The following is a 14,924-nucleotide window of genomic DNA, read 5'->3' as shown; positions in this document are numbered from 1 at the left end:
AAACTAGGATTGGGTGCATTATATTACAAGGCCACAAAACTTTTGTCTTGCCAAAATCTGACCTTTCTGTGTTCATTAAATGATCAATATTTCTGCAGTGAAGCAAATTTATTTTCGTCAATTAAATCTCATTTGGGAGGGTTTCAGCTTTCATATGAGTCATTTCTAAAACCAATCGATGAATTTAAAGTCAGGTTATAAGCTTTTGTTTCCACAACATGGATAAGCGACAGAACTTATGTCAGGGACTGTATAGCGCTTTTCACAACACATGTTGTACAATCATATGGGTCCAGATCCCTAATGAGCAAGCCAAAGGCAACAGTGGCAAGGAAAAACTCCCTATGAAGGTGGTGATTAGGAAGAAACCTTGGGAGGACCAAGACTCAAAAGGGAACCCATCCTCCATTGGGTAGCCCATTAGCACAAGTCCATGGTGTGCAGGATGGTTCTACAGTTATAGATAAGGTTCTTGTTCCCCGGCCAAGTAGTCACAGTCCCTTCGGTGCAGATGGTGAGCCTCAGGTAGGAGCTAGCATCAGCACGTCCTCTTGCGGCAATGGCACATCCAACTCCCAGCATCAGTACATCCACTAACAAGCCAGAACATCTCCCAGGTGCTTGTAGGTGCTTGCATGCAAAAAGATAGACAATACAGACTGAGTGTGTGGACATCAATTTAAACCACAATTGATTTAAACATACATAGCTCACGTTCCAGTGATTAGCATGTGGCTCCGGCAGGCTAATCTATAGCAGCATAACTAAAGGAAGGGGTTGAGAGGTGACCACAGTTATGACCACAGTAATTTCCAGTCAAGTCATTGTCACAACTAGAGTGATGCCATGACACAGCTGGATGACAGCATCAACATCTCAGATTACCAGAAATCTCAATGTCTGCGGGCCCCCAAGCCCCAAACCTTACAAGGGGAATATTAACTGAAGGCTTGATTAAATAGGTGAGTCTTAAGTCTAGATTTAAAGATTGGAACTGTGTCATAATATCGGATTGGAGCTGGAAGGCTATTCCATAATTCAAGGGCTTTAAAGGAGAAAGCTCTGCCTCCGGCTGTAGTCTTACAAATTTTTGGAACTAGGAGAAATCCAGCATTTTGGGAGCACAAAGGGCAAGATGGGTTTAGTAAGCAATGAGTTCACTCAGATATTGTGGGGCAAGATCATTTAACACCTTATAGGTTAACAGAAGAATTTTAAATTCAATTTGATATTTAATCGGAAGCCAGTGTAATGCCACGAGTGGAACTAATATGATCGAATTTTCTACCTTTAGTTAGGACACTAGCTGCAGCATTTTGTACAAGTTGTAGCTTCTTTATGGACTGTTTAGAGCATCCAATTAGAAGACCATTACAGTGTGTCAAATGAAATATCCGAATCAATAGTGACACCTAAGCTTTTTGCGGTAGATTTAGGTGTTACTGAAAAACGATCTAGGGAAAGGGGAATATCAGCCCAATTGCTTCTAGCAGCTTTGGGCCCAAGAATCAGCACCTCAGTTTTATCGGAATTTAGTTGAAGAAAATTATATGACATCCAGTTTTTAATGTCCTGGACGCAGTTCTGAGTCATGAGAGTAGTAGTGATATCATTCGGACTGGAAGATATATACAACTGAGTATCATCTGCGTAGCAATGGAAGCTAATATAATGCCTACGAATGATAGTGCCCAGTGGTAGCATATATAATGAGAATAATATGGGGCCCAGTTCAGATCCTTGTGGGACACCATACTTTACCTTAGAATGCTCTGAGCATTCGTTATTTACTAGTACAAATTGGTAACGATCTGTCAGGTAGGAACTGAACTAGGAGAGTGCTTGACCTCTTATGCCAATGAGCGTCTCCAGCCTATTAAGTAGAATATTATGATCAATGGTGTCAAAAGCAGCACTGAGGTCTAGCAGTATGAGAAAAGAAATGTGTCCTTTATCAGAGGATATTAAGAGATCGTTCAGTACTTTAGTAAGTGCCGTGTCAGTGCTGTGATGGGGTCTAAATCCAGACTGAAATAACTCTTGACATGTTCTGTATGTAAGAAGGAAGAGAGTTGTGAAGAAACTACTGATCACACTCTCACTATTGATCATTACTCACTACTGATCACACTCTGACTACACTGATCACACTCACTCCTGTTTATCAGTTGTTGTGTTGATTAGCTGACCATATAGATCCCTTCTACACAATCACCATCTCAACATGCATCAGTGACACTTGGCTGCTATTATAATGGCTCATCACTTTTCATCTCTCTGCGTGTCTGTCTCTCTCCTCCCCCCCTCTCTCTCTCTCTCTCTCTCTCTCTCTCTCTCTCTCTCTCTCTCTCTCTCTCTCTCTCAGAGCTGAGGCGTGCTGTCAGGAGCAGTATGTTTAAGAAGGACACCAGCATGCACCAGCATGACTATGGCCCAGAGCAGCTCCTCGATGAGGAGGAAGACCTGTACAGGAAGGTGTGCACCACCTGCGGACACGAGCTCACTTACGAGAAGATGTGATCACGCTCACGACCTCACTTACGAGAAGATGTGACCACGCTCACGAGCTCACTTACGAGAAGATGTGACCACGCTCACGAGCTCACTTACGAGATGATGTGACCATGCTTACGAGCTCACTTATGAGAAGATGTGACCACGCTCATGAGCTCACTTACGAGATGATGTGCCCATGCTTACGAGCTCACTTACGAGAAGATGTGACCACGCTCCAAACGGCAGCCGTGCTGACTATGTAGGGAGGAAAGGAAGTGCGCACTCCGGAGAGTGTGATAGGGCTTCACGTTTTCCTGTAGGGGTTTGTGTGGGTGTTGGTATGAGTATCTGTATGTGTGTGTGTGTGTGTGTGTGTGTGTGTGTGTGTGTGTGTGTGTGTGTGTGTGTGTGTGTGTGTGTGTGTGTGTGTGTGAGAGAGAGAGAGAGTTGTTCCTTTTCATTTTTGGTTGTGCCACTTCCTCATTATTCTCCATATCTATCACACCCCCACCACCTCTATCACACCCTCACACTCTCTATCCCACACACACACACACACACACCTCACACTCTCATGTGCAGGTGTACCCGTCTTGTTTGTTTATTTGTTCTGTTTGTTTTGGCCAGCCTATCCTGCAACATTGCAGCATTAATGCAGGGTTCCTGCAGTACCAGCTTTGACCACAAGATACCGCTGTCAGTGTCTATAGAAAATAATGAAAAAAGATTTTTTTAACGGGCAATAAACTTAAACTTTTTGACTTAGAATGTGTTCATCACTGAAAGTGCTGAGTCTTAATTGACAAGTAATATGTATGAGATCAAGTTATGTGAGTATTAAATTTATATTTGTGATTTTCTAGGTTCAATAAATAAGAAATGTTTTCTTACTGGTTTTGACCTTTGTTTAGTTACACAGTGAAGTGTGTGTATGTGTGCGCGTGTGTTTGTGTCTGTGTGTCTGTGTGTGTGTGTGTGTGTGTGTGTGTGTGTGTGTGTGTGTGTTGTCCCACTGAACCTGATCCTAGAAATGCACTCTCCTTTCCTTGCTCGTAAAACCCAAGCCTTGTTTGTGTGACGGGGGATCCTGACGGTTCTGTGAGTGAGTGTGCGGTTGCCTTCAGGACCTCGAGGGGCTCCCGGCGTGGCAGAGGGGGCGGTTCCATTTTGGGCTGATCATGTGACTCTGAGATGTGCACGCTCTCTCACTCTCCTCTCCCCCCACCGCGTCTGGTTTCAGCCGCACAACCAACAGAGAAAATTCCCAACAGGCCAAACAGGCCGATCCCCAGTCTTGTTAGTGGAGTACAGAACCACTGAGGAAGGACCCAGATTAGAACTGAGAACCTGCAGCTTTAGAATTTGTGCACAAATCCTGATCAATCAATCAATCAAAGTTAATTTGTATAGCGCTTTTCACAACACATGTTGTCACAAAGCGCTTTACAGGATTTAAAAGGTTAACAATACTATGGGTCCAGAACCCTAATGAGCAATTCAAAGGCGACAGTGGCGAGGAAAAACTCCCTATGATGGTGGGGAATAGGAAGAAACCTCGGGAGAACCAAGACTCAAAAGGGAACCCATCCTCCATTGGGCGGCCCATTAACACACAAATTACACAAAATACAGACAAATACACAAGTCACACAATCTGATGAGTGGGACCATGTGGTCCTGAGATCCGAACCAAGCCAGTGCAGTGTTGGTCGGTATCAGCACTTGGACTCTTTCCGGAGCACATGGCAGGCATCCAGACAGCATGAAACACTTATAAATTCATGCGGTTCTGTTGTAAGGCCGTGTTGGTGAGAGCTATTAAAATCTGTTGTTTATGGGACTGAATGTTTACAGTTTTGTTGTGTGGTGTATGTAAATATAAAGATGCTTGAATGTGTTTATTTGTGAATATAATAAGATCCTGTCAGCGGGGACGTTTGTGGCACAAACAGAAGCAACCACAGCTTGGTTGTAGAGAGAGAGAGAGAGAGTGTGTGTGTGTGTGTGTGTGTGTGTGTGTGTGTGTGTGTGTGTGTGTGTGTGTGTGTGTGTGTGGCCTCTTTTGTCAGAAAGGCGTTAAGAGGCAGCAGGCTTGTGCAGCAGATGCCGGGCGTAGCAGCAGTCTCTGTTGACAGCTTTGCGTGTCTCTCCCCTTTATTTAGCCTGCGAGACCCTTAGACCACCGCTGTGTGTAACTTCAAAGGACACACAGTTCCTAGGCAAAAATAATAATCGGTGTGTGAGTGTATGTGTGTGTGTGTGTGAGGGAGATACAAATAATGTTTCTATCCAGCTTTGTTTAGGAGGTCTAGGATGTATTCTTCTAGACAAGTGGGTCTTCATCTTCCCTCCGAGACGGTCCAGTGCTGTGCAGTGTGGAAACTCACATTCCCCTTGAGAGAACCCACAAGGAGGGTTCGGTGTCCGGGGCCAGTTTGTTTAGGACGAGGATGTGTTTTTCCTGTCTGGAGGCCAGTTGTGTGAAGTGAAGACATAGCACTCTGGCATTTGAAGGTCAGTGTGGTTGGTGTGGAGATCAGCTGTAAACGCGTGGCGTTCTAAGCCTGGTTGTGGTCGAATCGCACAGGAGTTCTGGGTGATGAACAGAGGTTGAGAGTGTGTGTGTGTGTGTGTGTGTGTGTGTGTGTGTGTGTGTGTGTGTGTGTGTGTGTGTGTGTGTGTGTGTGTGTGTGTGTGTGTGTGTGTGTGTGTGTGTGTGAAAGAGGCTGGTACTACTCTTCTGCATTTCTGAAACAGCTGACATGACGTAGGAAAAAGAGCAATCACCTGAACGCTCTGACGTGTCAATGACTTCCTTAAAGGTCATATGCATTACCCTTGGGGGGCAAGTCAAAGGTCAGAGGTGACAGAGTGTACTACTGCTGTGAACGTGCACACTCTAGCATCTGTTATTGTAACTGGTACTGATTTCATTGGAGCAGGGTATGGGGGCTGCTCTAAAGTTAGTTCCCCACCCCTCGTGCTGAGGCACCTATCAGCTTATGACCTGCAAGAACAGACCCTGCGTTTTAATGATTATGTGAGTAATGGTAACATTGTTTCTAAATGGTAGTTTTTATGGTTTACGTTCTAGGAATGAATGTTAGCGTGCTGCTGTGCTCGTGGAGAGGACTGTGTGTGTGTGAGCTCGTGCTTTGATTAATAGTTCCTCTGTTTGCCACCTGCCACTTTATAGGGTCCTCTGTGTACAGATTCAATCTGTGGCTTTGTGACATTATATATATATATATATATATATATATATATATATATATATATATATATATATATATATATATATATATATATATATATATATATATATATTTATTTCAAAGCTATTATGTTAACTTATATTAACTTTTTTGTCTTAACTGAAACCTAAACGCAAACGGAAAAATATGACGCCCCCCCCCCCCCTTAAATAATATCATGTTAAAAATAACCTGTACGCAGAACTGAGAACACCAAACTAGGAGTAACGGATTCTAAACAAACGTACACCAAATTAATGTCACACTCACGACTGCGGTGGGAACTTCAGCCTGAAATATATATACACTTATACACACACACACACACACACACACACACTCACACACACACACACACACACACACACACACACACCTCACCCGTTCTTCATGTAAGAGCATATGAGCACCGCCCCGGGGGCAGAGGTGCACGGAACCGGCCACAAACGGTTGCGCGCGCTCCTCCGGGGGGCATTTGTGTCGGCGCGCGCTCGTCCGGGGGGGGGGGGGGTCATTTGTGTCGGCGCGCGCCAGCTGGCCCGGTCCCACACCGCTCGCGCTAATACGGGACGTCAGCTGTCGCGCGCCATAGCCGGACGTCGGTAACATTCATTCGTCGTGCGTGGTAATGCGATTCTGTGTATTTCGCTATTAGTGTTGGTGCATGATGTAAATCCCAATAATAATAATAATAACAATAACAGTTGATTCTTTAAATAACGGACAACGGGCAGCGCGTGTCTGCGCGTGTGAGCGCGTGTGAACTGACATGACATGTCTTCGATATCTATAAATATAAAATGTTTCCATAATTTTGTCATCTATTATATATAGGCGGGTTTTCTTAAATATTACCAATAGCCCTTATATTACAGTATGTTAGGGTGGCGTTATCATGAAGTGGGCCGATCAATTAGATCTAAACATGACCGTGTTTATTCTCGGTGTTTATAAAACAGTGTTTATATGTGTGTTGGTGGATGTGTGTTACTCCTCGTCCCACGCTGCTGTGAACGGGCCCGGGGGCTGTCGTGAACGCTCGTGCCCTTGCGCACTTCGTGCCATCGTGTCATCTGAGACGAGGTCGCGCGCAACTCCCCGTTAACCGGAGCAGAGCGCGAGACGTGCAGCAGAAACACCGAGCGTGTCTCGCGCTGTCTCGCGCGCAGTCTCTCACTTTCTGTTCCTCTCGCGCTGCACAGCCCGTCGGTCCTGGTGAAACGCCGCAGGAACTCCAGATGGAGACTCTCCAGACAGCCTTCACTACCGGAGACGTGAACGGGCCACTGCAGAAACACCGGATTACCGAGAAGAAACACGACCACGCTCGCACTGAGCAGAGCAACGAGTCCAACTACGTGGACCTGGGGAATATTCTGGACGTGAAGGACAGTGCTAAAACAGTAAAAGTTACTTTCACCGGCGAGGGAAACCAGCGGGCTATATTCAAATGCAAAAGTGACACTTCCTCGGGTGTGAAGAGCCCCCGTGCAAACGACACACACGAACGTGCAGATAAAACCCCACAAACTGAACCTCACGGAGATCATTGGAAGGACGTCCCGCTTGAGAATGAAGACCCAGATCTACTTTCCCGTGTCCAGCCAAGCCCCACTGAAACAGATTCGGACATTATGGCCGGTATGCGTAAGGATATGGAGACAGATTTAAAAATCCAAGATTTCCTCCGAGAGGAAAAGCTAATCCGAGGATATGAAAGGCAAGAGCTGAGGTACACGGACATGTACTTGAACAGCCGGTGTGAGTCAGAAGATACGAGCGTGGTGCCTTCAGATAAAAGTGTGGACGCAGAGTCGCACTACATAACCACGCACGAAATCCAGCTCACTGAATTAGACCACGACGTGGATTACGAGTTCGGGCGAAGCTCGTGTTGGGATTATGACGACGACAATCTCGTTTACTCGTTTGTGGATTACGCTTCGTTTGAGAGTGCGAAAACATCAGAGGAGCTCCTCAAAACCAGGAGTAGGAGGAGAGGGAAGAGCAACCTGGCCGTCACGGGGCCTCTCGTGAGCACCGAGAGCGACTTTTGTGAGTCCGACAAATTAGTTAGTTCAGACGAAAGCCCAACCAAGACCCAGAACGACATAAGCAACCCGACGGGACAAATCCGCCTCTCCATTAAAGCGTCCTCGCGTGCTATACGCGACCCAGTCAGTGTTCTGGACGGGAATGAGAACCTACGTTACTATGCCAGGCGAGCAGAAGACAGTCATTACTTTTTAACAACCTCTGACAGCAAAGAGGACACGTTGTTGGACCGAGACCGAGCGCATTACTTTATTCCCGCGCCGGGTCGTCAACATCTGACCACTAATCTGAAGGGGAAAGATATCCACGAATATTCCAGCGGCGCGTCCAGTTCGGTCAGCGAGCTGGACGACGCAGATAAAGAGGTCCGTAATCTCACCGCCAAGTCCTTCCGCAGTCTCGCCTGCCCCTATTTCGATGCAATAAATCTGAGGACCTCGAGTGAGTCCTCGGTGTCGGAACACGGGCTGAGCATTAACGACTGGTCTGCTTTGGTGGACCTGAACCTGGCGCAGAGACGCAAGAGCTCCTCGTCTTCCGTGGAGATGAGCAGGCTGGCGGAGTATAACAACGTTAACGGTGTGGCCAACATGAGAACAACTCAGACTGAGGTGTTTTCCTCTAATAATAAACTGTCCCAGTATAGCGCTCAAAATGGATCTATTGAATCGTCCAAAAAAGTGGAGTTAGGAAGCCGGCTCCATCCCGTCCGAGATGACACGGACGACAACAGGGACGTGTACAAAAAGGCCATTTTTGCGTCGAGTCTTTTGAAAAACGTCATCTCAAAGAAAATGCAACTCGAACATGCGCGCAACTTGGAGAGAGATGAGACGCGCGTGTCTCGCGCGTGCACCCAGCCCGTAGCGCGAGAGCAGGACCTGCACACAGATAACGTGTCGGCTAAAAGTATACAGAGAGAAACTTCGGAAACGGGCTCCGAACTATCGGTACCGTCTCAGGAAGAGCACGCAGACTGCATTTCTCGTGCTTATAACGAGGAGGCACGAGAAGGTTCGCACGGTTCTGGTGCGGAACCGGACGCCGAGCTGCCTGGTGACGGAGCGGCTAGGACAGACCCCGGTGAGTCCGAGACGAGCCCGCTAGCACGCAGCCAAAATAGCGCTTTCAAAACCTGGAAAGACGGCGAGCAAGAGACCTCCGGTGGGAGCGCACAAGCGGACGGCGAAGCTGCGTGCGCGCTAGTGGAGATGTCAGCGACCACCTCCGATCACCACGAGGAGGAGAAAGAATGTGGCTCAAATGTCGAAGGCGTGAGTAGTCCAATGAAGATGTCTCACTTGTACGTGCCCAGCTCGCATCTTGTTCCTAAAGAGAGAGAACGGGACAAGCATCATTCACACGCGGAATTAGACGAAGAAAGGTGCATAAAAATACACTCGTGCGGCCCGCCGCGCGCCCCGGACACTGCGGGTCAGGCCAGGAAAGCACCCGAGATCAAAATACATCTGTGCAGCGTGAAAGAAGAAAAAGAGTTCAACATCGCTAACCTCTTAACGCCTAAAATCGTGCACAACTCTGGAAAACACGACGCTGAGTCTAAAGGTCACGCGCTCTCCACGTCCGAAAAAGTGCCTCATTTCATGGTAAGAGATATCAGAGACACGAAATGCAAACTCCAAACGCCAATCCACCAAGTCAGAGATGTGCGAAAGCTGGTGAAGAGCTCTTACAGATTCGTCTCGCTGGAAAACTCCGAGAGTAAAGCGGGTGTGTCTGCATTATGCGAGGGCAGCGAGGCTGCTAAGAAGGAACCAGACAAAACGCGCTTCCCCGTCCCAATGGTGATTAAATGCCAGTCGGTGAACACGAACAGCGCTGCGAAGCGAGGAGGAACAGCGTGTGAGACTTTCGTCAGCGCAGCAGACGCGGACGTGGTACGAGAGAGATTGTGCGCACAGGAATGCGCACAGGAATGCGCCAAAAGCGCGAGGCGAGCGCGCGGAGGACAGCAGGTGTTTCTCCAATATGACGAACCGAAAACCGAAGTCAGACCTGCTAAGCAGAAAAGAGAAAAGACCGTGGACAGCTGCGATAAGAAACCGGAGTGTAAATTTGCGAACCAAGTAGCTCTTGAGAAATTAAAAGCGGCGGTAAAAACTATGGAACAGCTGTACGTGTTTGACCGGAACGAATGGAAGCGCAAATCGGAAGCGCCGCGTCCTATAACGGACAGTCACGTGCTCTCGTTAATCTCCCGCGAAGAGCACGGATTCGCGTGCAAAAGTGACTCGGAAGACGAGCAGGGGAAGACGTCCGACAGCGAGAAACCCACGAGCTCTGAACCGATCACGGAGAAATCGTCAGCACCCCTTGTTAACCCTGCAGGCGTGGGCGTGGGTGAGGGCAGGCGTCACGCGCTAGCAGACTCATCTAAAATGTTAACAAAGCGCGAGTCGTTTGATCACACATGTGTGCTGAGTCCAGGTAGGACTCTCAGGACGACTAACCCCACAAAGGACCCCGTGTGTCTAAAAATCTGTCCATCTAAAGCAAAACCAGAGAGCAAGAGGTTGAGGGGCACTATATCAGACACGCCCACTAAACCTCAGCGAACAGACACGCCCCCTAAACCTCAGCAAATAGACACGTCTCTTCCAGATTCAGAGAACTATCTGACCATCCCTGTCAAATCCGTGCGGGCAGACCCTCACCCCGCCAGCACGCCTGCTGGTTCGAGTAATAAGCCCCGCCCCCCCTCCACCCTGCAGCGCTCGCCTGTAGTCAGTGAGGCGTGGCCCACAGAGATCCCGCCCGCTTGCCACCACGCCTTTCCTGCTGCTTACCCCCACCACCTGTGCTTCTCGCCCCCCACGGAGTGCCCCGCCCCCAATACCCAGCGCAAGCTTCTCGTGGACCCGGCGACAGGTCAGTGCTACTTGGTGGACACTCCCATCCCCTTGAGGCCAGCCATCCAGAGACTCTACTACCCCGACAGCGGGCAATATCTGGACATGCCCCTGTCTGTTGCCCCCATGCCCCTCTCGCCCATCCCCCCCATCTCCTTGAGCCCGGCGGCCACCTACGCCCCCGCGTACCTCTTCTGCCCGCCGGCCCTGGTGTCTCCGAACTCACAGGCGCCCCCTGCCTGTCTGGAGGGTGAGCGCGTGGGGGAGGCGGGGCCTCCCACCAGGGGCCCGTATATCACCCCACTGGCGGGAGGACCAGCCGGCGTGAACCCGCTCATCAGCATTACATCACAGCAAGGGGCACGCATCATCGCCCCGCCCTCGTTTGACGGCACCACCGTGAGCTTCGTGGTGGAGCACAGATAGCTCGACGTGAGTGAGCAGTACTTTGAGATTTAGTTTTGTCTGCATGTCTGCGGTTTGTTTTGTGCTGTGCATGTGTGTGAGAGATCAAGAGGTGTGTGTGTGTGTGTGTGTGTGTGTGTGTGTGTGTGTGTGTGTGTGTGTGTGTGTGTGTGTGTGTGTGTGTGTGAAGGAGAGAAGTAGAGAGAATCGGAAGGTGCACGTGACTGCATTTATTTATATATATATGACAGCAGTTTGTGTAAGCACACTGCACAGTTTTGAGTATGTGAGTACGCGTGGTTAACAGGGTACAATATGTTTTGAGTATAGTATGTGAGTATGTGGGTTAAACCGAACCCTAACCCTAGAGGTATAGTATCTTTGAGTATGATATATCTGTGTAAGTGGAAGCATATGCCTTTGTGTGTGTGTGTGTGTGTGTGTGTGTGTGTGTGTGTGTGTGTGTGTGTGTGTGTGTGTGTGTGTGTTTGTGTGTGTGTGTGTGTGTGTGTGTGTGTATGTGTGTGTGTGTGTGTTTGTGTGTGTGTATGTGTGTGTGTGTGTGTGTGTATGTGTGTGTGTGAGTGTGAGTGTGTGTGTGAGTGTGTGTGTGTGTGTGTGTGTGTGTATGTGTGTGAGTGTGTGTGTGTGTGTGTGTGTGTGTGAGTGTGTGTGTGTGTGTGTGTGTGTATGTGTGTGTGAGTATGTGTGTGTGTGTGTGTGTGTGTGTGTGTGTGTGTGTGTGTGTGTGTGTGTGTGTGTGTGTGTGTGTGTGTGTGTGTGACTATGCGCATGTTAAGATCAGGAGATGTAAAGCATTTGTTGTGCTGAGGCAGGAGAATCACAGCTGCCCAGAACGATCAGAGGGAGAGAAAGAGAGAGAGAGAGAGAGAGAGAGAGAGAGAGAGAGAGAGAGAGAGAGAGAGAAGGAGAGAGGGAGGGAGGGACAGAGAGAGAAGTAGAGGGAGAGAGAGAAGGAGAGAGAGAGAGGGAGAAGTAGAGAGAAAGAGAGGGAGAGAGGGGGGAGAGAGAGAAAGAGGGAGAGAGAGGGAGAAAGAATGTGAAAGAAAGACCAAGAATGAGAGGATCAGAGAACAGAAGAGCTAGAGAGAGAGTCAGAGAGACTAGCCTACATGCTTTGCCCTGCTTGCTCAACAGTATGGTCTCTCCCTCTGTCTGTCTCTCTCTGAATCATGCGTCTGTGGTATGGTGTGGTATCACTTGTGAAGTGGCGGTGATGATTGTGGAGAGTCTGCAGAGCCCTATGAACTGTGAATGTAGAACATTGCTGTGTTCTCAGTCACCGCTGAACTCCTGCACATGTTGTTTTGAGGTACTGAGTTTTCACCATGTTTACATCTTGCTTTAGGGAAACTTCATGGCAAAAAATATGAACTTACAATGAAGTGAGAATGTTTCATCTCTCCCCCCTCTCTCCCTCTCCCTCTCCCTCTCCTTCTCTCTCTCTCTCTCTCTCTCTCTCTCTCTCTCTCTCTCTCTCTCTCTCTCTCTCTCTCTCCTCTCAGGCATAGGGGAATATTTGTGTGTGCTCAAGTGTTTGAATGTGTATTTTTGGTTTCGAGTGTGTTCATGTGTGTGTGTGGTTTTGTATGTGTGTGAAGGCACGTGTGTGTGTGTGTGTGTGTGTGTGTGTGTGTAAGTGCGTGTGGGTCCAGGAGTGCATCCCGGTTGTCACCACTCCACGACTGATGTTAACAGTCCCACAGTGGCCGGAAACCATCACTTCCTGTGCTCTTTGCCTTCTGCTAAGTTTTGTTGTTACCACTCAGCCAAGCAGGCCTCTCGACCAAGACTTTCACAGGTGTGTGCGCCTTCACAAGGGTCGGGGAGCAGAGACTTCATGTTCTTTTGTTTCTTTTTGGTATAAGTAATACACTTTTAGTAACACAGAAACATGGATTTGTTTGGAGATGGCTGCTGTGTTGCCTGCAGCTGGGTTCAGCTGAAGAACTGAGGATTGTGGGTAATGGAGGAACTGATGCATGCTGTCCCACCACTCAGAGTCTACAGAACAGAACAGGACAAAACAGGACAGAACAGGACAGCACTGCCTTCTGAAAGAATGTCTGATGGATTTGTAACTGTGGAACTGTATGTGTTTTATACAACTACTGCATGGAGCTGTGCATTTTAGGATTTAAGTGTGGGTGGGTGGGTGTTGTGTATGTGTGTATGTGTGGGTGTGTGTGTGTATGATTTTTTGTTGAGCGGATGAAGAATGACTGATGACTTTTACAGCGTCTTTAAAATGTCATCAACTGTTATGGGCACCAAGGTTTAAAAAAACCTGAAAACTGTCATATTAAAAAGACCTTTAATTGTGTGTATTGTGTACTAAACTGGACGTCTGGGAGCATTGTGACGTCTGGGAGCACTGTGATCCTGTCTGCATGTCCCTCGTGTTCAGCAGTGCAGCTACAGCTGTAATCATGTCTGCTTCTCCATGTCTTCTTGCTGTTTGAATGTTCATGAGGGGTGTCTGCGTTTGCAGGCCCGTCTAACTGTGCTGTCATCAATTTGTGGAAATGTTGTGTCATAACCTGGAAATAATTACGATGGGTGAATTTTGTATTTGTCTTTATTTTCCTTTCTCTAGTTTTAGTTTAATTTTTTCTTTCTACAGAAAAATCATCCTGACTGTCATTTATGGGACGTTAATTAAATGTTGTCAAATATAAAACAGCCTATGGCTTATGTATTCACATAAGTGTTTTATATATGCTATGGTTTATAATGCAAAATTAATGAATAAGGAAATAGGTAATTTCCTGTCACAGGACTGCTGGGTTAAGTGCATATTTGAAGTGTTTGAATAGGTTTTGAGAGTCTGAAGAGTACCATATCTGTATTCATAATGGACTGCTAGCAGTTATAGCAATCTGGTAGTATATGTTCATATGCTTATCACCAGCTTTTTATTTATTTATTTTTATTTTATTATTAATTTATTGGTAGCCTTATATCATCTGGGTGATGTTGGCTAAACTGTTTTGTCCCAAGAGGACTGAAGTAGAAGCAGTTTTGTGCAAGGAATTGCCTGACTGAGTGTAGACCCCAAGTGGACATGCATGTACAAATCACGTAAAACCCCAGGCACCGTATTCAGGCCCCAATGTCCCAGTAGACTTTTTCAGGGTAATTTAGTGCTGAAGGAATATGCAGAAAGCATTAAAACGGATCCTACATCAGCATATCTAGTTTAAGACAGCAAGACAGCATCTTCTTATAAAAAAGCATTACAAATGCACAGTGTAGTGCATTTTCGTTTTAATATTTACGTATTAACCTCTATCACAGACACAGTAGACAGTTTTGCTTATTGAGAAGTGTAATCCCAGGGCCATGTTCTGAATAGGGTATTGTAAAAGTAAAATTTAGTAGGATAGCAAAAGAAGGTTTCTTTGGTTCACCCAGCTGCCAGTCATTCTTGGGGTCATGGACTGCGGTGGGGTATGCCGGCTTACTGCTGGACACTGCTGCAACCTGACACTGCCATGTCTAGAAGGTCAGATGAACGGTGCGGATAATAGAGGAGGCCATTTTGAATGTGAACCAGAGTTGATATGGGGATTCCACAGATTCCATATTCTCAGGCTAAAGCTGACGGAACTTAAACGGATTCCTCCAGAAGGAGAGAAGGGACACAGTTAATGGGGCGCTGTGATTTCATTAGGAGGAAATACACTGAAATCAAAATCAAACTAAAGTTGCCATGTGGTAGAAACCCAACGAGAGCTGAGTGGACATCGTGATCTTCTGTGCTATGATACCAATGCAGTCCTGCAGACCTGAAAGTGTCACACTTGCTAGAGTGATGGCTCTC

General features: G+C 47.3%; 2 protein-coding genes across 5 annotated transcripts in view; both read left to right on the top strand.

Annotated features, from left to right (window-relative positions):
- The window catches only part of xpa (xeroderma pigmentosum, complementation group A), a 7,209-nt gene extending 3,823 nt beyond the window's left edge, over positions 1–3,386 (top strand). The window contains exon 6 of the mRNA XM_077013531.1: positions 2,366–3,386. Coding sequence (XP_076869646.1) covers positions 2,366–2,520 — 155 coding nt within the window. The 3' untranslated portion in view covers positions 2,521–3,386. The remainder of the gene's footprint in view (positions 1–2,365) is intronic.
- A 2,929-nt stretch (positions 3,387–6,315) lies between these two features.
- LOC143519886 (uncharacterized protein C4orf54-like) lies at positions 6,316–13,790 on the top strand. 4 transcript variants are annotated; one of them, XR_013132556.1, is made up of 4 exons: positions 6,316–6,375; positions 6,953–11,107; positions 12,310–12,413; positions 12,607–13,790. XR_013132556.1 is itself a non-coding variant. In XM_077013530.1 (2 exons), the coding sequence occupies exon 1, from the start codon at positions 6,989–6,991 to the stop codon at positions 11,099–11,101; it is 4,113 nt and encodes a 1,370-aa protein (XP_076869645.1). In that variant the 5' UTR covers positions 6,483–6,988; the 3' UTR covers positions 11,102–11,107; positions 12,607–13,790. The 4 variants fall into 4 exon arrangements, 1 of the variants encoding a protein (XP_076869645.1); XR_013132557.1 differs by lacking the exon at positions 6,316–6,375 and having other exon boundaries at positions 6,481–11,107; positions 12,607–12,902; positions 13,012–13,790; XR_013132555.1 differs by lacking the exon at positions 6,316–6,375 and having other exon boundaries at positions 6,481–11,107.
- Positions 13,791–14,924: the final 1,134 nt, after the last annotated feature.

The sequence above is a fragment of the Brachyhypopomus gauderio genome, chromosome 1, assembly GCF_052324685.1.
Source record: "Brachyhypopomus gauderio isolate BG-103 chromosome 1, BGAUD_0.2, whole genome shotgun sequence".
NCBI lineage: Eukaryota > Metazoa > Chordata > Actinopteri > Gymnotiformes > Hypopomidae > Brachyhypopomus > Brachyhypopomus gauderio.
Note: the sequence above shows the minus strand (reverse complement) of the source record. Positions and strands in the feature narration are given on the sequence as shown.